This window comes from Canis lupus, chromosome 18 (genome assembly GCF_048164855.1).
Source record: "Canis lupus baileyi chromosome 18, mCanLup2.hap1, whole genome shotgun sequence".
Classification (NCBI taxonomy): Eukaryota; Metazoa; Chordata; class Mammalia; order Carnivora; family Canidae; genus Canis; species Canis lupus.
In genome coordinates this window covers 24,374,381-24,400,302 of record NC_132855.1, presented here as the reverse complement: position 1 = coordinate 24,400,302, position 25,922 = coordinate 24,374,381, and the positions used below count along the sequence as shown (strand labels likewise).

General features: G+C 35.0%; 1 protein-coding gene across 7 annotated transcripts in view; it reads right to left on the bottom strand.

Moving 5' to 3' along the window:
* The window catches only part of HYCC1 (hyccin PI4KA lipid kinase complex subunit 1), a 124,838-nt gene that overhangs the window by 61,802 nt on the left and 37,114 nt on the right, over positions 1-25,922 (bottom strand). For 6 of the 7 annotated variants that reach the window (XR_012010858.1, XR_012010862.1, XR_012010861.1 and 3 more), the window contains exons 2-5: positions 13,970-14,048; positions 7,170-7,271; positions 1,427-1,606; positions 503-583 (exon numbers count right to left, since the gene is read on the bottom strand). Coding sequence is in view for 3 of the 7 variants with exons in the window: in XM_072783802.1 (XP_072639903.1) it covers positions 503-583; positions 1,427-1,606; positions 7,170-7,271; positions 13,970-14,020 (414 nt within the window). In the remaining 4 variants the exon portion in view is untranslated. Of the gene's footprint in view, positions 1-502; positions 584-1,426; positions 1,607-7,169; positions 7,272-13,969; positions 14,049-22,670; positions 24,277-25,922 lie in introns of those variants that run through there. The other variant, XR_012010859.1, reaches the window with a different exon arrangement.

Here is a 25,922-nt window from a genome sequence, read left to right as displayed (position 1 = left end):
TTTCTTAAGAATATTGTGACTCCCTACTAAATTTTCTGCTCAAAGGCTTAAAAATAATTAAAAACTAAACCACAAATAGAAATAAAAATAGTTTAACTTCAAAACTTTTATACCAATACAGATGATATATAGAATTGTTGAATATATTACATTGTATGTAAGCTACACTTGAATTAAAATAAGGACTTAATAAAAAATTCAACTCCAGAAATACATAATTGCCACATATAAAAATATTAGACTACTTTTATCCATCAGAAGAGAAAAATATTTCAAAATCAATATTTCAATAGATCTCTTAAACAATCAGATTTTAAAGTTTTATGATTCTGATTCCTCATTTCACTTTGGGAATAGTAAATACTTTTTCTGGCGTTTTTTACTTTTTAAGATACCAATAAATTAATCAATTTGGGGGGAGGAGCCTCAATAACCAGACTCTCATTTATAGGACCTACAAATCTTAGAACCAAAAAATTTACTTTGATAAAATGTCACTTACTTCATGATATACAGATGGTTTGGATAAAGATGGAATCGTAAAACTCAATACTTTGCTATGTCCCTGTTTGTCAACTATTTCCTATAAAAGTGAAAAAAAAATCTTAAAATATTTATTTCTTATGCATAAGCTTAAAAACTAATTTTAAACTGTTAGTCTAAAAAGAAACCTGAAAGGAAAGGAATTTTAAAGTTAGCTAAAAATCATAAACTATGGTAATCAATTATGAATTATTTATAAACACTAAGAGTTAATCTTCCTCTTTAAGATATAGTAATACAGGATGGCTGAAATAGAGATGTGTAGTATGTTAATAATCACTGATTTTTCTCATGTAAAAAGTTACATTTCCTAAACCAATTAACATAATTATGAAATATGTCAAGACAAGGCCTTAAATTTCTTTTCCTTTTTAAAAATAACAAACCTTAAATATCTAGAATACCTACTAATCGATACACAAAGAGAAGAGTAATGAAAACTATATTTAAATCAGTAGTATGAACTCATGAGACAGTCCAGATTTTATGAAATTTTGGTGTTACCTATTTCACTAGATCTTTTCTCCCAAGCGTTTTATGAAGGTCATTAAAAGACAATTTACAGACAATAGATTTTAAATTTGAAAAATTTAAAATTCAACACTAATTATTTTTAGATACCACCATAAAAGAACTGAAATGGTCTGATTTTTAGTCTTTAATCAATCCAAAAAATTTTATTTACATAATTATATGTATGCCCATATAGCTTTCAACCTCCATAGAGTTATTTTTGAGAGAATGAACTATGAATCATTTGATGTATGAAAACAAATATTAGCTTTACTAAACTGAAAAGTAGTTGATACTATGTATTCATTTTTGCCTAAAAGGTTATATATTTGCTTTTTGCAAACATTTGTTAAGTGCATTAAATACAAACCAAATTGTAAACCCCTAGAAGAAGAGCTTCAATACATCCACTGCTATGCACATTTCTGCTGGCTGAGACTGCAAGGTAGCACCAAATCAATTCTGGAAGAAACTGCAGTGTAAATCGAAGCAACTGTTCTTCTCCACTGCGATAGAATTCAAACAGCTGGTGACAGACAGGTTCTAGCAACTGGAAAAAAGGCAGTGTTAATTCAAGGATTAAATTATATTTGAATGACATCGACATATGAAATATAAATCGTTTTCCCTGATTGGTAATTACTGAAATATATAAATGTTTTCATGTTTTTGAAAGCAAAACTATTTACTGCTTAAGCTATTTAGCAAACCTTTGCAAGTTTACTTCCAGTGGAAGGCCAAACAGTTCAAAATAAATGTATTTGGAAGTACTTGTAAACTTTAAAATAATCTATAATTCTAAAGTGATATTGTTATTTATACCATATCTTTTTAACTTATTAAAATAGTTAGGTTGTAAGAAGTTTCTTCCTTAATATCCTATCTTCCTGATAAAACATGTCAATTTATACATGATTAGGTATAGAGTTGGAGAAATTGAAATGGGAACCCTAGGTAGTTATCATCATATCACCCTCCTGAGCTTATAATTAGGCAGCATCCAACAGCAATGTATGTGGAATAGCTGAATAATTACAGCACCCCTAAATCTAGATCCCTATCGTAACCATGGTTGATTGCCCCTGGGAAATCTAAACATTGCTGTCATTTTATTTGAAACACAATTTGGAGTTATCTCTAACCTTTTCTCTCCCACCACATGCCAGCATTACCCAGCTAACAGAGCTGACTGAATCTATATCATAGACCTTTTTTTTAAATCAGAAAGTTAACATAAGAGACTCTTATTTATAAATACCATCTTAACAAAAAAAAAAAAATACCATCTTAAAGCATATACAATGATCACTCACATGTCATAGATATGTGAAGAGATTTACAAGGTACTGAATTTTCAAAACATTAGACTATTGTATTTTCCATGAACTATAATTCATTCACTTAACCAACTTAGGCAATAGATTTAAATCAATTTACTAAACAAATTTTCTATTTCCAGTAATTGTAATGAATAGAAACTAACATACAGTGGATATTTTTATTTCAAATATGCTAAATATGTAAATATTGGGTACAATTAAAGTCAGTATTACTTACACAAGATGTAGTGAAAGTTACACTTCAATAAACATTAAGTCAAACTAGTCTTTCCTGTTGAAAAATTATCTAACTTCTGACAGTTAAGGAATATTTTTCTCTCACTCCCAAAGTGGTTGTCAAGAGGCAACAGGCGTCTACTGTGGCACAGCAAGGGTAACAGGAAAGTGGAGGGTTGGAAGCAAAGTAACCCCATTCCTATGTCACAAGAGACATTTTTAAGGTAGGAATTTGGAATAATTGGGTTCAGGGTGGTAGGAAAAAAGAAAAACTGGAAGGGAAATGTTTGGCTTTCAAGGTAGGGTTTTTTAAATTTCTTCGTGGACCAACATCAGCAATCTTGTATTGTTGTGTAAGATCCCTCATCTTTAAATACCTGGGAAAACTTTGGTTAAATCAATTGATATTTTCTAACAAGTATTTGGGAAATTATGAAATCATATGTTGAAAATTTATTCAAAAAAATTTATTCAAGTCTGCATGAACACACAATTTTAATCAAAACACTTTCAAAAGGTCTTATAGCCAATTAAAATCCAAAATTAAATGAGCTTTTGTTTTATGAAAGCAGAACCAAATGAAGACAGCTTCAAAGGGGTGGAGAAATCATTATGTTACAGTGAGGTTAGATGAAATTATGCATGTCAAACCAAGACAGAGGGAAATGCATTATCTGTGCAGTATTTTAATACATGCAAAGTACTTTCAAAGTACCTGAACCTGTTCAATTCCCACAACATTGTAGGTAAAATATCATTATCCATACTTTCTACATATGGAAATTGAGACAAAGAGACTATCTACTATAACCAAAATTATGCAGCTCACAAAGGTCAGAACTGGGAGCTAACACTTTTTGACTCCTTTACAAACATACCTGAAAAATATCAGGAAAGATATAGAATGTAAGAAAAACAGGCAGTATTTGACTTACCTAACTTGAATATATTTGAGACAAGTAAATGGAACATTAGAATATGATGTATTAACAGTATTTGGTTTGAATTTTTGTACGTATTTTCTCATGGACATATTGTTATATTTGGTGGGTAGATTTTACAGTACTACTAAGAGAGCTGCACTTCAAGTATATTTTCAGGTATTAAATGGGCTTTTTATGGGTCTAATGAGAACCTAAAAATCATGTACCTTCTTTCCATTCTAAAATACATTATGGATTCTAAAACAAGTTAAGTTACAAATAAACTTTTATAAAAATCCATTTGCAGATAAGAAGACTATCCTCAGAGAGATTTCTAATAGTAATAGAAATGTGACATTAAAATGCCTTTCAATGACTAAAGCAGGGATAGAAGTTGGGGAAAAGTTAAGAAAATCTTGCAAATTAATTTTTTTTTTTTTTTACATTGAGCTATTCCTGAAGAACATAGGTAGGAAAAAGATTTTTAAAAAGTTGGAAGGATACCACCATTCAGGTGTTAGTAGGCCCTGAGTGGTCGCTCCATACTTTGGGCTCCTTATGCCCAGAACACCAAAGAGACACTATGTGGCTCTTTCACAAAACAACTGATTTCATAACACACTTGAGGTCTGTTAGCCTCTAATCATATGCCTGTCTTAAAGTTACAGTCAATTAAAAGGACCACTCAGGCAAACCGCATTGTACCCATAAACTGCCTCTATAATTTCTTGAACATACTACACATTTTCTATCACAGGGTCTTTGCAGTTACAACTACTCCCTCTCCTGGAAAACTCTTGCCCCTAGTTTTATTTTTTCTCCCTAATTCATTCAGAGCTGATTCAACCAATACCTCCTGAACCTCAACACAAACTTCCTCCTACTCCACTTTATTTTTCTTCATGGTTTTATCACTACCCAACACTGTATTATACATTTAAGTATTTGCTTAATGTCTATTTTACCTACCAGAATACAAGTTCTAATCCAAAAGATCAAGAATTAGGACTATATTGTTCACTGCTACATTTCTAAGTGATTTCTGGCACATTATATGGGTTCAATAAATACTTATTAAATAAAATAAACTGAATAGTAAAAAAGTTCTATTAATAAAATCCAAATACTAAATTTGCTAAACTTTAAAAAACACCCAAAATAATGTCCCAAATTTCAAAAATGCCAAAAGACAATGAATAATATCAACATTTTAGGAATATCTCCAAATTAAGATACAAAATATTCTAAAGAGAAAAAAGGGAGGTTATGATATTAGATTACACCATTATATTTTAGAAGCACTTCTAAATATATTTTTTAAGATTGAGTTGTGTTTTAAGATATAGAATACACCATCTTTACCACATGAATCAAGTTAAAAACATAAAACAAACTTACATGCAAAACTTCCTAAACCAGTGTTTCTAAAAGTGTGGTCCATGAACCAAAGACTATCCACAAATGTCACCAGTGCCCAACAATGTAAATACAGAAATTGCGAGGAAACATTTAGAAACTTTTACATCCGGGATCCCTGGGTGGCGCAGCGGTTTGGCGCCTGCCTTTGGCCCAGGGCGCGATCCTGGAGACCCGGGATCGAATCCCACATCGGGCCCCCGGTGCATGGAGCCTGCTTCTCCCTCTGCCTGTGTCTCTGCCTCTCTCTCTCTCTCTCTCTGTGACTATCATGAATAAATAAATAAAAATTAAAAAAAAAAAAAAAAAAAAGAAACTTTTACATCCAAGTAGGTGATCAGCACCCTTACTGAACAGGATATAGTATAGATCAGTAGGGGTTTATCAAATTTGTGTGGTACTTCACATATGATGTGAGTTGCACATTCATCATGTATATTAGCTACATATATAGGTCTGTGACAGATTGAAACTTTTTAAAAAACTGGTCCTTCACCACAAATATTTTGAGTACTACTCTGAACCATGAGAACTGTATTCATTTTGAATAAAAGAAATGCTATGAACCAAGCTAGTCTATTAGAAACAAGATTTAATTAAAAAAATAATAAAACATATATCTATTCTTATTCTATTTGGTGAAATAATTCTCAAACATGAAAACTGTAAAATACCTTCCACCCAATAATTAAAAACTAAAACCCTTCAAGAAAATAAGCTACCTATACGTACTACACAAATTTAACATTGGGGAGAAGGAAGGAAGAAGCAAATATGATTGTTTTATTCGGTTATTCCAAATAAAGTTTTGGGCTTATCAATTTCATCCCTACTCTTTTCTTCAGCCTGTAAAAGTCATGATGCACTTTATAGCATCATCAGTAGAAGATGGGTTTTTCCAGAACCCCTTTCCAAATAAATAAAATAAATAAAATAGACTGTAGTTTTAAGAGCTTCATCCAAAGGACGCATAGATCCACATGGGACCAGACTCAAGATTATGTTATTTTACCACTGAATAATAACATTAGTGGTGTTAGACCTGCCATGTGATCTACCAAACTTGGGTACAAAAAGAACTACATACCTCATATCCCTCCCCTCTACTCCATCTCTTTCCATTCTCAATAGCTCCCTCCTAGGCTATTGTCCTAGCATCTGTTGCTTTCAATTTTTCTATTCTCCAATCTATCCTCCACATAGTCAACTTCCTGAAACAATAATCTGATCAAGTCATGCCTTTAGTGCAAAAAAAGTCTAAACTGCTTATGATGGAATTCAAGGCTCACCATGGTTACAGCCTAAACCAATCTTTCCAGCTTTAGTTCAGTACCACTCTTATTCTCTTGTTAACTATTGCATTAGCCTATTTTTTCCCCAAATGCCATGCCTTTTTTCCCATGCTATCTCCAATCCTTTTCTATTTCTACTATGAATGGTGGGATTTGTAAGCACCAGGATCTGGAGTATAGGTCATTTTATCACCTTCAAACTACATTTTCTTTCTAAAGAAGGAAAAAAGATGGGGGCAAGAGAAAAGAAGGAAGGACAGAGAAACACCAGCTGAGCCAAACTGGTTGCCATCCTTAAATGTTTTGCATTTTCTCAGCCCTCTATATACTAATCCAACAGTTTGGAATGTCCCTTCACCTTGCATACCTGGAATTGTGTATATCTATCTAGGCATTGCCTTGAAAACATGTATTTACTTATTTTCTCCCTCTTTCTTCTTTCAGAATAAAGACCATGTGTTATTTATCTTTGATTTTCTATTGCTTAGCATTGAAGCTAGCTCATAATGAGCAAACAAATATTTGTTGAATCTGTCAATACATATAATTATCTTGACTTTCTAGGCTACCTCTAACAAGATAGATAAACAGGCAAATAGGTAGAGGAAGAGGAGGAACATGTTCAGAGATGGCTTTTAGAATATGGTAGTAATCTTATCTCTTGGCCTAGGAGATGGTACAGTGAAGTTCATGTTACTATAGTTCTTTTTTTTTTCAACTCTACCAGTTTTTGAAGATATAGTATTTTACTCTTATCCTCTCCAACCCATTTCTCAAATGTAATCAGATAAAAATCCATAATATATATTAAAGTTCCTTAAACATATCTTTTCTTACTTTTCCATATATATGTTATATTTCATAATAAAAAATTTAAAATCAATCAATTGAATACTACTAGTACAATAAACTGTAAAAGTACTTACCTCACTTTGTGGTTCCTGGATAACTTTATACAGAGATGAAACTAAAGAACTCTTGTCTTTCAAATTTGTAGCATAATTTGATAAAGATGTTTCTGGTAGTGTCTAAACAAATTTTAAAAAATAGGTTTTATTTTTATGAAATGTCCAGAATACCCAAACCCATAAACAGAAAGTAGATCAGTTGTTGCCAGAGATAGGGGGAGGGGTAATTAGGAGTAACTAACTGGTATGGAGTTTCCTTTTGGTGTGATGGAATTAGATGCTGGTGTTAGTTGCACAACATTATTACTATACCAAAAACCACTATATTTTCACCCTAAAACAATGAATTTTATGTTATGTGAATCATGTCTCAACAAAAAATATATTTAATTTTCTTATCATCAACCGGGATAGAAATTAACATTATCATTTCATCTTTGATCACAATTTGGTGTTAGAAATGAGAATACAAAGCATGTGTAAATCCAAAGATATATTTCTTTGTAGCATTATATAAGTTACAAATCTCATTAGTGATATTGATCCTACTTCTTAATAAACATGTTATATAAGAATCTAATAATGTTTCAAACCTTAAAGCCACAGATCATCTATCAAAGTAACTACTGAGTTACATATAGTAACTATTAATTTAGGAGTAAGGGGCAAATTTTAGACCTTTCAGAACTAGAGAAAAAGCCACACTATCAACAAACTAGTTTTCCTTTTCTTTTTTTTCAAACTAGTTTTCCTAATGCCATTAAAACATGGACAACCAATTACAGCTTGCCAGCACCACCCATTCAGAAAAGACACCATGACCAGAGAGGAATGGGAAGAAATAAAATTTTAGTCAGACAGTTTTGGGTAAAAGTAATTGTGAAATCTGAAAACAAAAACAAAAACAAAACACTTCATTATAACAAATGAAAAAACTTACCCTTCTAGAGTATACCCCTTTCTTAATATCTGTCTCCAAGTCATTATTTTTTCTTATGTAAATTACTTCAATCAATTAACAAATACTAATCCTGCAGTACATATAATATCTCAAAATATTCCTAACAGTCATTCCAAGATGTACACTATTTTCTTACATGTCCCACCTCCTAGTATTTCATAATTTAAAACAGTTATGGTTAGTGCATGTAAGTGTACATGTCCATAAACAGACATAGAAAATTAAACAGCATAAATGTTTATACCATTGATATGTGATTCATTTTTACTTTACCATGAGCTCCTTAAGGGAAAGAACTATTTTATCATCCATCTCTCCATCCGTGGCACTCAGCACAAGGCCTCATATTCAAACCTTTGCTGAAGGGATTTATTATAGGTGAACAGAATAAGAAATAAACATTGCTACCATTTACACTTCAGTAGATTCTTTAAAAATAGGTCACATTTCATCTTAAGATATATAAGCGAATAGATTCTTTTTTTAAGTCAATAAAATAGTTTTGTTTACCAGAATGCTAAGTAAATGTGAACTACCTGGAAACCTTCCACCATTCTCCAAAGTAAAAAAAAAAAAAAAAAAAGTTTCACAGCAACTACTTACATAAAGAGATTAGGGCATTCTTCAATATTTCAAAACCATGTAACAAAAGATCTCCAGGCAACATTTAATTTCCGTTATTTGATCAAGAGTAACCTAATACTAGGGGAATTTATATAAAAGGGAATAATGGTCAAATAAACAACAGATTTTTAAGTCCCTGAATGGAAGTGAATCTGACTTATATGTATAAAATACACTATCACAAAAAAAATACACTATTACATGTGTGTCTAACTATAAAATTTAAAACTAAATGAATTGAAATATAAATCTTAAAAAATGATTAGTGAATAAAAAATATTATAATATTACATATACTACCTAGGCCATAACATTCATAAAAAAGGTGAATTACAATTTTTAGTTTATGTACCAATTAACCTTCATGAGGTAAAATTCTTTCTTTCTTTTTTTTTTTGTAAAATACTTTCTGTGAAACAACTAAAGGCAAAAGGATAGCTCTTCTCTGAAAAGATAAACCCCAGAAAATACCCTGGGTCTAGGAATATACTGCTAAATGAGAGGAAAGGTCTTCTAAAAATTAGTGCACAATTCTGTCATTATTTCATTTTGTAAATGTGAGAAAAGCTACTTTCGTCTATAGAAGGGGAGGAAATATAATTGCTGTGTTTATGAACAATGCTTTGAAAAACTTAAAATCTAATAGAGACTGAAGGATTTAAATACTATTACAACAAACCTTTACATTTTCTTGCACTGTACTAGTTCAAAGCTACTAGCCTGAAATATCAGCTAAGTTTTCTCACTTTTCAGAAGGCAGAACTGGAGACAAAAAAATAAAATAAAATAATGGGAAATTAGTCTTGGCAAAATTTGAAGAAGACAGATGCTTCATACTAAAGTATCATTTGGCAGATGGCTTTTTAAAATGTAAGGAGGTGATATGGGTTGGGTGGAAGAGAATTAATGAAGACAGACAGATGGATGGAGAACCAATAAATAAAACAACTCTGTTCAGCAACATTATACACAAGATTAGATTTTAAGATTCAGTGACTACAGGAAAATTTAAAAAGTTAGGAGTCTAGAAATCTGCTAGATAAATATATACATAGCATTAAGAAAAGCACAATACAATCTGAAAGATAATACTTTATAAATAAATCTTTGAAAAGATTACAATGGAAGGGTGCCTGGGAGACTCATTCAGTTGAGTGGCCAGCTCTTGGTTTTGGCTCAGGTCATGATCTCAAGTCTTGGGATTAAGCCCTTCATCCAGCTCTGCACTCCAGGTGGAGTCTGCTTGAGAAATTCTCTCTCTCCCTCTCCTTCCCTCTCTGCCCCACACCCCACTTATGTATGTGCATGCTCTCTTTCTCTCTCTCTCAAATGAATAAACACATAAAACCTTGGGGTGCCTGGATAGCTCAATTGGTTGAGCATCTGACTCTTGGTTTTGGCCCAGGTCATGATCTCAGGGGTCCTGAGGTCTAGCCCTGCACCAGGATCCCTGCTCAGCAGGGAGTCTGTTTCTCTTCCTCTCCTTTTGTACCTCCCCCCGCAACAAAACCCATTCACTCATTCTCTCTCTCTCACATAAATATATATTTTTGAAAAATCTAAAAAAAAAAAAAAGAAAGAAACAACTACTCATGAAATTCTTGAAATAATGAGTCTCAAGTCTAATCACTTTGTTGGTATATAAAAGAAATACTAATGAGGGCCCATAGCTAGAGTAGATACTGAATAGTTTTTCCAAAGAGGAAAAAAAAATTTGCACAAAGCAAACTGTGTTGTCTGTGCGCTTAGAAGTGTGGTGAATAAAGTTATAGGGTTGAGGGTTCAGACTTCGGCCATGGAACAATATAAAACTAAAATCATCCTCATAGACCAGCCACTTCACTTTTTCTGGTTAGGATACTGAAACCTAAAAAAGTTAATGTGATTTTTCCAACATCATGAAACTACCTAGCAGAATAATTATAATTACATCAAAGTGTTTCTGACTTCTCAGCCCTATATGCTTGTACTATACCTTTGTCAATCTGATGATCTTAGCCTTAATAGCACAATAGTTATCAAATTAAACAACCAGGGATGCCTGGGTGGCTTAGCAGTTGAGAGTCTGCCTTTGGCCCAGGGTGTCATTCTGGAGTCCTGGGATCAAGTCCCACATTGGGCTCCCTGCATAGAGCCTGCCTCTGCCTATGTCTCTGCCTCTCTCTGTGTGTGTCTCTCATGAATAAATAAATAAAATCTTAAAAAAAAAAAAAAAAGCCAAAGAGAGGCTTCCCCCCCATCTCTCTCTCTCTCTCCCTCTATAGAGAGAGAGAGATCTATATCTATATATATATATCTATATATATTATATATATATTTGTGTATATATATATAAATGAATCCAAACTTCCTTTCTTAAATATTTTAACCAAAACATGTAACATATATATATATATATGTGGTTTTACATGTATAGCTTTATCATATACATATTTAGAACCATTAGTTCATATTGATTGTTCCAATTCCAGATTAACACCTTAGCATTCTTTCTTGTTTTTTCCTGTCCATGTTTCTAATTTCTTTCTCAGACACAGAGTAACCTAACTCTCATTATCCTCCATATATTTACTTACTTACTCAAAGTAACCAACTTACCAATGTAATCACTCTGGCTGAGTCTTCTACCTATTACCTCTGCAACCCTCTGCCCAACTATCCACTTCCTCAAACACTGGGGCAAACTATTGCCCATATTACTGCACTGCCCCATTACCCTTCACTGCAACACTTGCTAGGGTCACATATCCAAGCCAGAAGAAAGGGAATAAATAAATGGACAGGAAAGTAAGGGAATAAGTCACGATTTTCAATTATTTGCCTTAATAGTTGAACCCTCCCCGATACCCCATCCTTCAACATGCCCCCTTTCCTCAACTCCCATACTAAAACATGGCTAACTGGCTGGCTATGTTTGTTTTGCAAATTTGTATTCACTATTAAACATAACAATGCCCTAGAAGTAGTACTCAACTCTTACACTTGACAGTTTCCATCAACTTGTCAAAAAAAATCACGATGGGGCACCTGGGTGGCTCAGCCAGTTAAGAGTCTGTCTTTGGCTCAGGTCATGATCTCAGGGTCCTGGGATTAAGCTCCATGTCCGGCTGTTTGCTCAGAGGAGAGTCTGTTTCTCCCTCTGCCTCTCCCTGCACTCATGCATGTACACACATGTGGCTATCCCTCTCTTTCACAAATAATTATTTTTTTAAAAAATCATGATATAATGAACCATGTTAAACACTTCTGAAGCAAAAAAAAAAAAAAAAGCTTGAAAACACTCTAAACACTCATAAAAATAACATATGCGGAAGGTTTAATCAAATTATTCAAACATGTAGAAGGCGAGACACCTGGGTGGCTCAGTGGTTAAGTGTCTGCCTTTGACCCGGGGCGTGATCCTGGAATCCTGGGCTCGAGTCCCACATCAGGTTCCCTGCATGGAGCCTGCTTCTCTCTATGTCTCTGCCTCTCTGTGTATCTCTCATGAATGAATAAATTAAATATTAAATATGTAGAAGGCACTATATACAGTGCACTTTTATAAGATTCTATATCACTTTATGATAACTTAGGGGATCCATAGAAGGATAATCAACTCATGACTATAATAACTGACAAAGTGAAAATCTGCCCAGCCATTTGTTAGAATGAGGTAATAATGGCTGATAAGGCCAGCTGCAAAATTAACAGGAAACATTACTTTTCTCAAGGACACACTGCAGCTGAAGCTTCATAACAACCTCCCTTTTTGAGTGACTAACTGTATTCTTACTCACTGAGAAGACTTGTTATCTAAAATCATAAATATCAAAAACTTTGCTGTACGAACATACATCAGTAAGAATGAAACATCTCACTCTTGCCTGGAGGATCTAAGTCACCTTGACGCCAAGAAGCAGGCTTGATTTCCAACCAAGCCAGAGCTTCAGATAAGAAGCCAGAACTTCTGAACACAACATTCCACATAGATGTTAACTTTGTAGTTTCCAAGTCAACATGACCCTGGGTCCACTTTGAAGTCCACACCAGATTTATACACAGCCCTGCTTTGTTTTGAGCTCATCAAAATACTACTTCATTTACATTTCATCTAAACTTCACTTTTCCTCCAAATCCTGTAATTTTGTCTTGTCCTCTGTTTGGCAAGATGCCCATACAGTGCCTGTTGTACAGTCTCCCTCTTGGAAACAAGCCAATAAGTCTGACTTTGACAGACTATACATTTGTCCCTGAACATTGTGGGCTAACTAGGCTGGACAGTGACAGTTACAGCCCAAACCCTCATTCCTATGGTTCATCAACATGAAGTTCACATAATTATGTGTAAGAAGACCCAGAGGACCAGGAGCAAGCAATTAACTAGTTAAAGAATACAGTTTTAGGGTTGCCTGGGTAGCTCAGTTTGTTAAGGGTTCAACTAACTGCTGGTATTTGCTCAGATCATGATCTCAGGGTTGAAAGACAGAGCCCCATGTCAGGCTCTGCACTGGGTGTGGAGCCTGCTGAAGATTCCCTCTTTTTCTCCTTCTCCCTCTGCTGCTCCCCTCCCCCCCAAAAAAGAACACAATTTTATCTATTATAGAGAAAAATTCGTAAGAAAACAAAAATCAGCCAGCTAGAGAAGGATCCATTGGTAGAAAGGTGGGCAGATACCTTCCCATCTTCTCATTGTTGATCATACCCACTCTCATTGCCCTCCAAATTGGGAGACACATTTCAATCACAAATCTTTGATGGTTGGAGAGGGTAACATTAACGTTCAGAAACTTTAACCATTCTTTGTGGTGTTGCTATGAAAAGGAGAAAACAAACTCTTTTAACCACTTGGGATAAAAAAGGAATTGATTTTCTGGAAAAAATTACTATGTGTAAATACTTCCTTATTAAGATTTGTTGGCCCATATTTTTGCTTCCGTAGATTCTTAGCCTTTCAGTCATAAAAAAATAAAAATTATAAGAAGTAAAATAATATTTAAAAAGAGCCACTGAGATTTAAGCCCCAAACAAGGGTGCCTGGGTGACTCAGTAGTTGAGCATCTGCCTTTGGCTTGGGTCAAGATCCCAGGGTCCTGGGATAAGTCCCACATTACACTCTCCACAGGAAGCCTGCTTCTCCGTCTGCCTATGTCTCTGCCTCTCTGGGTCTCTCATGAATGAATAAATACAATCTTTAAAAAAAAAAAAAAAACTTCTTTGGTATATAATTATTATATTGAAACAATAATATTACCTTAAACTCTGACAACCATTCCTCCACAGCCCCTTTTTCTGAAGTGAACATCTTTCCACATCTGTTCTAGACCTTCGACCTGGAAGTTAACATAGAAAAATGCTAAAATTTTAAATACATTTTATAGTCAGATTACAATGAATAGAACTAATCCTCTAAAATGTAGTTACTTCTTATTTGTGAAATTAAAGCAGTTTCAAGCATAAATTACTAAGCTCATTTCAAAACAATGTACACAAACAAGCATTCAAACACAAATATTTGAATAAAAGTATAAATATCACAACGTAATGAAATTGGCTCTGCAATTTTCATTTAGCTTTCAGGAATGCCAGCTGCAAAACATACTGAACACTTTCCCCTAGTTTCAATGAAATAGTTCCAAAATATTATGCGTTTTAAGAAAATTGCAGAAAATATTTTAAAACTGTAAAAATATAAAAAGACATGCTAAAAAATGACTTCATAGAAAGCATTTAAGTAATTCAATTTGCTTATATTTTGATTCTTTATAATATATTTAGACCAGCGATTTGGTTCCCTGAAAGCTTAATACTCATAAAACAAGAGTAAAAGTGATAATATTCAGGATAATGATCATATTCAACAATAGTTATTCAGAAGACTGGGATTTAGTTAAATAAAAATAAGAAAAAAAAAAGAAGCTAAAGAAAATACAAAACAAATTTATCTCAAGCAAAATTTTTGTGAAAGTACAATGTGGTTTTCTTCACCATTTGTATGAGAGTAAACCTAGAAACTGCCTCTTGAAGAAAAATCTTAGCTCTATCTGAATTTCCTAACCTCCTAATTCAGGCACAAATCCTGTATTAGGCTTCTTAATTTCCATCAGCATTATCAGGTAGTAGAAATAAAAGCATAATTGCCAGAAACTGAATCCTGATTCTATTACTTATTTGTAGTATTACCTTACTTTTTTCATCTGTGAAATACAGATAGCCACAGTACCTACTTTCAAGGGGTTATTGTGAGGATTAAAATAAAAAATGCAAATAAAAGCACTTATTACAGTAATAAATAATACAAATTAAAGCACTTATTACAGTGGCAATAAAGTTTTAATACTATGAAATATTACTATTGAAGAATATCAACTCATATAGCCTCTTCTCAGCTACCTATCAAAGTGTACAGAGAGGCCTTTTTTTTTACTGTGAAAGTTTTATTTAATCATTTTTGTTTACAACTTACAGATATGCCTTAATGAACAACACAGGTTCTTGCCAAAGAATATATTCTAAGGTTTCTATTATCCAATTCTCATTAAAAACATGGTTAAAAAATAAATAAATAAAACTATGGTTAAGAAAAATACGTATAAACACACACACACATATATTCATCCATTAATTAAGAATTGAGAGATATGCATGTTACTTTTTTAGAATTAAAAATAGCCCACTTATTTTTTATTCCAAATTTTATCCTTAGGTCAAGTCAAACTATCAAAAACCACATATTTGTATCATTCTACTGATTTTATAGAATTGTCCATTCAGATAAACTGGGCTTTGCAATGGTGTCCTAAATGTTACCCTGCTAGATCATATGTTATCACCTTTAAAATCCAAAAGAGGAAAAAAAAAAAAAAAATCCAAAAGAGGAGAAAATTCACATCTTCAGTTTTTACCACCAGCAAGAACTCTTCTTTAGAATAACTGGTTTGTGGGGCACCTGAGTGGCTCAGTTAAGTGTCTGTCTGCCTTTGGCTCAGGTCATGATTCCAGGGTCCTGGGATTGAGCCCCACGACAGGCTCCCTGCTTGGCAGAAGTCTGTTTCTCCTTTTCACTCTGTGTGTATGCTAGCTCTCTCTCTCTCTGTCTCTCTCTCTCTAATAAATAAATAAAATCTTTAAAAAAATAGAATAATTAGTTTGCTTTTACATATGGATACTGTGACTCTCATAACTGACTATCTTTGCTTTGATTTTAATAAGATGGGAGTCACAGTTTCTGCCTATACATAAAAAAGCAGGCCTGAATTAATTCTTTCTCTTGTTTCACTTTTTTTCTGCCTGGGTCTACTTTTTCTTTAAAAGGTTTTATTTATTTATTTGAGAGAGAGAGAGAGAGAGAGCATGAGTGGAGGGTGAGGGTAAGGGCAGAGAGAGAGGGAAAGGGACAAGCAGACTCCCAGGGAGGGCGGGGCCTGATGACTTTGAGATCATGACCTTAGCTGAAGTCAGGCACTTAACCAACTGAGCCACCCAGGTACCCCAGGATCTACTTATTTTTATCTTGTTATATTATACTTATTTGTGAAACAAAATGGAACGAAGTAAATATAAATGCAAATAAGTGTTCTTTTTTTAAATTTATGCATTGTTTATCTAGTAGGACAGAAAATTATCACAAATAAAACCATTCTACATCAAATTACAGAGAATTGGGGAGATAAAATTTAAAATAACTCCCTACTTAAAATTAAGACTAATTTTTTAAAGGTTAAAAGGAATCAAGAGGGATTTGCAAAGGATCAAAGATAGTCAAAGCAATCTTGAAGAACAACAGAGCTATAGGACTTGAACTTCTAAATATCAGGGTTTACTAGAAAACTTACCAACATCATAGTAGTTAAGCCAGTGTGGTATTATCAGAAGGGCCAGGAAAAAAAAAACAACAACAGTAATGAAACAGAGTAGCCAGAAACAGACTTACATATATATGTCACCTGATTTATAACAAAAGTGACACTGTAATTCAGTAGGAAAAGCACAGCCTTTAAATTAAATGAGGCTTAAGTCAATGGACAGTAACATGGGGTAGAAAGTGGGAAGAGAACCATGGCCTACTAGTTCACACTTTATGCAAAAATCAGTTTCATGGATCTATAGATTTAAGTGAAAAAAGGTAAAACAAAGCATTTGGAAGGAAACATAAAAGAATACTTTCAAAAAAAAAGAATACTTTCATAAACTTGGAGTATGCAAAGGTTTCTTAAAAAAGAGGCACAAAAGCACTAATCATAAGGCAGTTAAAAAAATAAATTGGACTTCATTAAAAGTAAGTAAGAACTTCTGCCTGTCAACGGATGAATAAAGAAAATATAGCACACAACAGGATATTATTCAGTCCTAAAAAGAAGGCAGTTCTGCCATTTGTGACAACACAGATGAACCTGGAGGACATTATGCTAAGTGAAATAAACCAGACACAGAAAGACAAATGCTGGGGCAGCCCAGGTGGCTCAGCGGTTTAGCACCGCCTTCAGCCCAGGGCGTGATCCTAGAGACCCAGGGTCGAGTCCCACGTCGGGCTCCCTGCATGGAGCCTGCTTCTCCCTCTGCCTGTGTTTCTGCCTCTCTGTCTCTCATGAATAAATAAATAAAATATTTAATAAAAATGAAATTTAAAAAAAGGAGTAAACTTTCAGTCATCTGATGAGTAAGTTCTGGAGATCCAATATACATATAGTATAGTAACTACAGTTAAAAACGTATACTTGAAATTTACTAAGAGTAGATATCTCAATTAAGTGTTCTCACCACACACACACACACACACACACACACACACAAAGATAACTATGTAAGGTGATGGATATATTAATCAGTTTGATTGTGGCATATCAAAACATCATTTATACCTTAAATATATAGAACTTTTGTCAATCATACATCAATAAAGCTGGGGTGGGGAGGAAGAACTACTATTTATTAAAAGTTACCACTAAGAATAAAAAGGTAAAGCCACAGGGTAGGATAAAGATATTTGCATTTCACATATCTGACAAGAGCTTCATATCCAAAACATATACAGAACTCAAATTAGTAGGGAAAAGGCAAACAACTCCAATAGGAAAAACAAGCACGTCACTTACCCAAATGGAAACCTAACATATGAAAGGTGTTCAGCTTCATTAATTAAAACCCACAATAAAATATCACACACACACACACACACACACACACACACACATTTCAAAGTATGGCTAGAATGAATGACAAATAATACCAAGTGTTGAAAAAGGTATGGAGCAAACAGAATACGCATACAAGCTGGTGTGGATATAAATAAGTACAATATCTTGGAAAACCTTTAGGCAATATCTTCTAAACTTAAAACACATTCATCTTCCATAGACCCAGCAATTCCACCCATAAAAAATATACCATATAGAAACATGGATATATGTTTTCTGAAAGATGTGCTTAGGAATTTTCATAGCAGCAGTTTTTGTAAATAGTTAAAAAGTAGAAACAGGGATCCCTGGGTGGCGCAGCGGTTTGGCGCCTGCCTTTGGCCCAGGGCGTGATCCTGGAGACCCAGGATCGAATCCCACATCAGGCTCCCGGTGCATGGAGCCTGCTTCTCCCTCTGCCTATGTCTCTGCCTCTCTCTCTCTCTCTCTCTCTCTCTCTCTGTGACTATCATAAATAAATAAAAATTTAAAAAAAAAAACATTTAAAAAAATAAATAAAAAAAAAATAAAAAGTAGAAACAGGGATGGCTGGGTGGCTCAGCGGTTGAGCATCTGCCTTGGGCTCAGGACGTGATCCTGGAGTCCCAGGATCGAGTCCCGCATCCAGCTCCACACATGAAGTGAACTATAATTATAATAGTGTCACAATGTTGTGGAAAAGAAGGCAGACAAAAGAAAATATACTCTATAATTATATTTGCATACACTTCAAGAACAGGCAAAACTAATCAATTGTTAAAAGTTAGGGTAACAAGGGACACCTGGGTGGCTCAGCGGTTTAGCATCAGCCTTCAGATCAGGGTGTGATCCTGGAGTCCTGGGATCCAGTCCCACATCAGGCTCCCTGCGTAGAGCCTGCTTCTCCCTCTGCCTGTGTCTCTGCCTCTCTCTCTCTGTGCCTCTCATGAATAAATAAATAAATCTTAAAAAAAAAAAAAAAAAAAAAAGCTAGGATAACGGTTGCCCTTAAGGGAATACTTTTTTGGTTCTAGTAATGTTATGCTTCTTGATGTAGGGGCTGGTTACACAGGTGTGTTCATTTGGTGAAAATTCAACAAGCCCCACACTAATTTGTGCATTTTTCTGTGTGTATATTATACACGAGTAACACCAGACAGTTCAAGCCTCTTATCTTCCACTTGACAGAGATCAAATGGGAGCCCCCAATTGCATAGCTGAGTTAATCTGAATACTGACTTGTTTAGCATGTGCTCAAGCTCAAGTAAAATTGTCCTCTTTGCCTTCTTCTGCACTGCTCAAAAGAAAGGCTTCAAAATTCCTCCCCACCCTTGAAACTTTCACAGCCTCACCACCACTATGTGTTTCAGGTCTACCAAGACAAAAGTTATCATTCCCTTCACCCCTGGATCCTCGTTTATGTTGGCCACCACAAGAAACTACAGCTCCCAGGTTACACTCAGCCCTCACACACTAATCTTAACTCTTGCATATTCTCGGTTTTACCGCCATCTCCCATCCCACCCTAATTCTGGAAGGAAGTTTTTTCGCTGTGCCTTCTGAAACTGACAATCTGTTAGCAGCAAAATCCTCTATGTCCTTAACAATTCTCTGAATGTCTCTTTCTTCTTTTTCTAGTATGAAACCCAGGTCTCTTCTCTGAAGACACTGCTTTCCCTGTGGTCATCTCAGATGACTGCTTTTCCTCACATAGCCTTGGAAGAAACCACTAGGTCTGTCTTCCTTCCTCCTTATTATCATTTCAGATCATTCTTTCTCTCTCCTTTCAAACCATCCACCAGACGTTTCTTTGAAACTCATGTAGTTTTCGTCTATCAATCAATTCCCCTACCATCTTCCCCTTCATTTCTAAATGACCTTAGCTCTGGCTCACTGTCTGTCTTTCAAGCTACTCCTATTTAAATTCTTGGTGACTGGGGCACCAGGGTGGTGCAGTCGGTTAACTGTCTGACTCCTGGTTTCAACTGGGGTCATGATCCCACGGTTGTGACATCAAGTTCCTAGCCGGGCCCTGTGCTCAGCTAGAAGTCTGGTGGTTTCTTTCTCCTCCCTCTGCCACTCCTGTTTGTGCTCTCTCTTTCTCTCAGTCTTTAAATAAATAATAGGATCCCAGATTTATTTAATAATATCTAAATAATATTTAGCCCTGGTGAATAAAATCTTTAAAATATATATATCTAAAATTGTACATAAAATTATTTTTAAAAATCACTGAAGCTCTGAAATCGCTTTTTATTTATGTAGGTTAATATCTATTGATATTTACTATATTCAAAAACAAAACAGGGATCCCTGGGTGGCTCAGCGGTTGAGCACCTGCCTTCAGCCCAGGGTGTGATCCTGGAGTCCTAGGATCAAGTCCCGCATTGGGCTCCCTGCATGAAGCCTGCTTCTCCCTCTACCTATGTCTCTGCCTCTGTGTGTGCATGTCTCTCATGAATGAATAATAAAATCTTAAAAAAAAAAAAAAGAAAAATTTAAAACACAAGACTTATAAGCATATATCCATTTAGTCATCATTTACATAGCCTCTGGAAACCAACACTATATACTCATTAATGGGAGTGAAAAAGACAAAAGCCCATTTTATTATGAAAATAGTTTTAAGCTTGTAGACTATATGAAAGGTTCTTAGGGACCCTCAAGAGGTCCACATATGATACTTTGAGAACCACTGCCCTAGCCTTTGTTATTATCCCCTCTGACTTCTCCTATCTTTCCAGCACATCCTCCATGCAGACCCCAAAACCTTTTGACCATTCCAGGACCTAATGTTGCTTCCCAATATTCTCCTCACCATTTCAAATTCTTTAGTCAATTCTAATCATCATTTTTAATGTACTCCCTCAACTACTTTGCCCTTAATTGTTTATACACCCCTGGTAAAATCCGACTCTCCACCTGGTCCACTTCAGTACCCATGCAGCTTAACAAGGTAGAAAAAAACAATTAAAACAACACTTACAAATTATGACCACAAACTTTAAGCAAGCCCTCAATGCTGCGTGCCAATCATGCAGTTGCTTCACAATCTGTTCACTTTCCCCTGCTCATTCTACCTGGTGCTCAAAACTCTAAAACCTTCTTCCCATTCTTAATCTCAGCTGATAATCTTAATTTCTATTTCACTGAACAATCAGAAGAGAACTTCCACAAATTCCCAAATGTCTACCTATCTAGAAGCATCTGTATCTTTCTGCTCTATCTTCCCTTCTATTAATTACAAATGAATTGTCCATAATCCTGAGGCCAATCCTTTGAATTATGAACTGCAACCATCCTCTCTTGCCCACCTAACAAAATTGTTTTAACAAGTCTCTGTCTCTCCCTAATTAAATTTCTCTCTAACATTCACTCCCCCCAAAAAATTCTTAACCTCATTTCCTCTTCAGCTAGTTTCATATTTCTCTGTTCCTGTTTTACATTAAAACTCCTCAAAAGAGTTGTATGCTTATTTCTAATTCCTACCTGACCTTAGTTTTTTTAATTGTTAAATATTTTTTTAAATTGTTAAAAATCAACTTTGAGGTATAATTTATATACACTAAAATGTACACATTGAAAGTGTTCAGTTCTATGTAGCCATCCTTTCCAGTCAACCTTCCAACCCCCTAACCCAGGCAACTACTGATTTGATTTCTATCACTATAGATTACTTCAGCATGCATAAGAGCTTCTACATACAAATGGAATCATATATTATGTACATGTGTTTCTGGCTTCATCTTCTTATCATAATGTTTTTGAGATTTATTCATGCCATTGAGTGTATCTATAGCTTGGTCTTATGCGGACTTGTTCTTTCTTATTTTACCTATTTACTGGTTGATGGGCATACAGATTACTTCCAGTTTGGGGCTATTATGAATCAAGGCTTTAAACATTCATGTGATAGACTGTATTTTCTGAAGATAATCACAATATAATCTCCTTACAAGATAACTTGCACATACCTTTCATCAAGAAGTGGAATCAATGTAACTTCCTTTTGAATGTAAGTAAGCTTGGTATTATGACTAGGTCATACAAGTTTCCACCTGATTCTCTGTGGGACCATCATTCTTGAAACCTATCCACTGTATTATGAAAATGCCCAAGGACTAACACGGTGATGCCACCTGTAGGTGTTCTCCACAGACAATCTTACTGAGTCCTAGCTAAGAGTCAGCATCAACCAGCAGACTTAAGAGTGAGTTTTCAGATAATTCCAGCCCCCAATTAGCTCTAGCCTTTGAGCACTCTTAGCTAAGACCACAGACATTGGAGAAAGGGAAAAGTCATCTTCACCTGTCTTTTCTCAAATTCTTAACTACAGAATCCAAGACCATGATAAAACGGCTTTATTTATGCTACTAAATCTGGGATGGTTATGCAGCAATAGTAACTGGAACAATTTGTATACAAATCTTGTGGGCACATTTTATTTATCTTGGTAAAACATCTATGAATAGAACTGGTAGAACATATAGTAATGTGAGTTTCCTTGATGAGTAGTTTATCAATATATTTTTTTGTTTATCAATATTTTTGATCAAATTTGAGAAAATCCATCCATTATATCTTCAAAAATGCTTCCTATCATCATGACTCTCCTCTTCCAGGACTCCAATTACACACATGCAAAACTAATATTTTTCCACTGATCCTAGAGGCTCTATTCATTTTCTTTCAATCTTTTTTTTTTTTTTTTGTATTTCTAAGATTGGATAATTTCTACTGACATTTCCTCTTTATTCTGTTTTCTCCAATCTGCTGTTAAGTTCATACAGGAAATCTTACCTTTAGAAAGAAAGAAAAATTTCCTTTTTTTTTTCTTTTTTTAAGAAATGCAGACTGCACAGGCAGCTAAGTTCATACAGGAAATCTTTCCTGTAGAAAGAAAGAAAAATTTCCTTTTTTTTCTTTTTTTAAGAAATGCAGACTGCCACAGGCAGCACCTCATTTGGATGTGTCTGGAGTCTTGGAAACTTGACTACCCTATGTTCTACAAATAGACCTTGAGAGCTTATTTGGAGGTTCTAGCAGGGGAGCACAGCTACCTGTATACCTTTGACAGAAGAATGGTCCTCTCCTATCTGGGATGGTCACCCTCTTCAATACAGCACACAGCTTTGTGAGGGATGCACATGGAGCAGTGAGGGAGGAAGAGGATGGCCTAGCCAGACAGATCAGCCAAATCAAGCCTAGTGATCAATGGGGTGACAGATGTCACAACCAGATCACCCTCATATCCATCCATACAAGAAAATTTTCATTTATTTATTCCTCAGACCTAGGATTTGCATTTCACTTTCTTATTACACTTTCCTTTTTTTTCTGATATTCCCTATTAATTCATTTCCTTTAACTCTTTAAATATTATTTTAATTTTTCAGCATATTTATAATAGTTGCTTTATTTTTTTAAGATTTTATTTATTTATTTGAGAGATAGACCGAGACAGAGTATGAGCAGAGTGGAGGAGGCAGAGGCAAGGGGAGAAGCAGATTCCCTACTGAGTAGAGAGCCTGATGCAAGGCTCAATTCCAGGACCCCAAGATCATGACCTGAGCTGAATGAAGGCAGATGCTTAACCGACTGAGCCACTCAGGCACCCCTATACTGGCTGTTTTAAAACCTTTCTCTGGGGCAGCCCTGGTGGCGCAGCGGTTTAGCGCCGCCTGCAGCCAAGGGCGTGATCCTGGAGACCCTGGATCGAGTCCCACGTCAGGCTCTCTGCGTGGAGCCTGCTTCTCCCTCTGCCTGTGTTTCTGCCTCTCTCTCTCTCTCTCTGCATCTCTATAAATAAATAAAATCTTAAAATAAAAATAAATAAAACCTTTCTCTGCTAAGTCCAGTTTTCTAATAATCTTAGAGTTGATATCTATTGACTGTTCATTTTGCTTGAGTGTCATTTTCCTTCTTTTTTGAATGACTATGAACTTTGATCATATACTGGACATTATGGATGATAAGTTACAGAGATTCTGGTTTCTGTTATAATCTTCTAAAGAGTATTGACTTTTGTTCTAGTAATCAATTATTACTGGCTAATCACTTTGAATTACTGTAGGCTGACACAGACTTAGGTGTCAGTAAAAATTTCCCTAAGTAATTGACACTTTGGCTGAGATTTAACTAAGTATGAGTTTAAAAGGACCCGATGAGAAGGTACGATATGGTGTATGGTGTACCAGGTAAGCTGAATTTTATAGGAAAAGGCCCTGGAAAAAGAATCATTGGGTTTTTCAAGGAAAAGAAAAAAATCCATGTGGCTAGAGTGCAGAGAGTGATGGGAGACCCAAATGTCCCAGATAAAGGTGGCTCTTTCATCCTGGAAGGAGAGACATGTAGACAAAGCAACAACTAATCAACAATCACTAGGCAAGAAACAAACTGTTGCTGTAGAGATTTAACAGGCAGTCTGTTTTTACAACATAGGGGAATAATATACCAAGTAGAGATTGTACTGTGCTTTTAAAAGCAGGAACTAAATCTGGTTTTGCCCACATTCTATTCTCAGCACCTAATCCGGTACCTATCAGATGGGATATATTCCAGAAAGATCTCTTCAGTTAATAAATAGCCCCTATTTACATACATCGCAAGCTCTTTTTAAAAACCAATTTATCATATTTTATACATATATTATAGTTAATGTCAATATAATAAAGCTGACACATTGGTTAGGCAAGTTCAGCAAGTTTTCAAAATTGCTCAGATTCCTTGACTCCAATCTGAACCAAGAATTTGAAAGCTAATTCCAAAGTGAATAAATAGAGATTTTTACTCTATTCTCTACAAAGAGGTGACAGTGTTAAGGAAGAAGAGAATCAATTTTTTAAAAAGTTAATAATTACTAATGAAAAGTAATTAAGCTGGGTTCATTTTTTTTTTCTTTAAGATTGTATCTATCTATTTGAGAGACACAGAGAGAATGAGAGAAAGAGCGAGTATGAATGGGGTGAGGTAGAGGAAGAAGCAGACTCCTGCTGAGCAGGGAGCCTGATGCAGGACTTGATCCCAGAACTCCAGGATCATGACCCAAGTTGAAGGCAGGCGCTCAACCAACTGAGCCACCCAGGCACCCAAGCTGGGTTCTTTTTTAAAGACAGATTTATTTATTTATTTATTTATTTATTTATTTATTTATTTATTTATTTATGAATGAGAGAAAGAGAGAGCATGTTGGGGGGCGGGAGGGGCAAAAGAAGAGAGAGAGAGATTGTTAAATAGACTCTGTGCTCAGCACAGAATGGGACTTGATCTCATGACCCTGAGATCACGACCTGAGCCAAAACCAAGAGTCCTCCACTCAACTGGCTGCCAATCAAGTGTCCCAAGCTGGGTTCTAATTGGGGGGAATCCCTGGATGGCTCAGCAGTTTAGTGCCTGCCTTTCGCCCAGAGCGTGGTCCTGGAGTCCTGGGATCGAGTCCCACATCCAGCTCCCTGCATGGAGGCTGCCTCTCTCTCTGCCTGTGTCTCTGCCTCTCTCTCTGTGTGTCTCTCATGAATAAATAAATAAAATCTTTTAAAAAAATCCTAATTGTATCTGCCTTACTTGCTATTCATATCTATTTACCCTCCTTTCAATATAGAAGATATTCATAAAATATCCTTCAAATTCCACTCTACCATATCATACTTACCTCAACATCCACAAAAGGGTATCATCCAGGTGACACATAAATTAATACAAAGAAAACTGACCTCACCAAGATGAGAGGTGAATATGATAAAAACTAGGGACTCAAGAAAATATTACACTAAAATTTAGAAATCTTCAAATCAGGGTAGTAATCACTATCTCTTTCTTTTAATTCCTCTGTTGTCATATTCTAAACCAAATTATTAAGGATATATACAGAAAATACTTTCTATAACTAATGTCTGCAAACAATCACTAAGACTATTTTTCTATGAATTTATAATGGCATGTTCCCTTAGAAGGTCAGAGAATTAAACTTATTTTGAAATACTCATAGATTTATAAAAAGTTGTAAAAAAATAGTACGGAAATAATGTTACCAAAAGTGGAGTAGAGAATTTC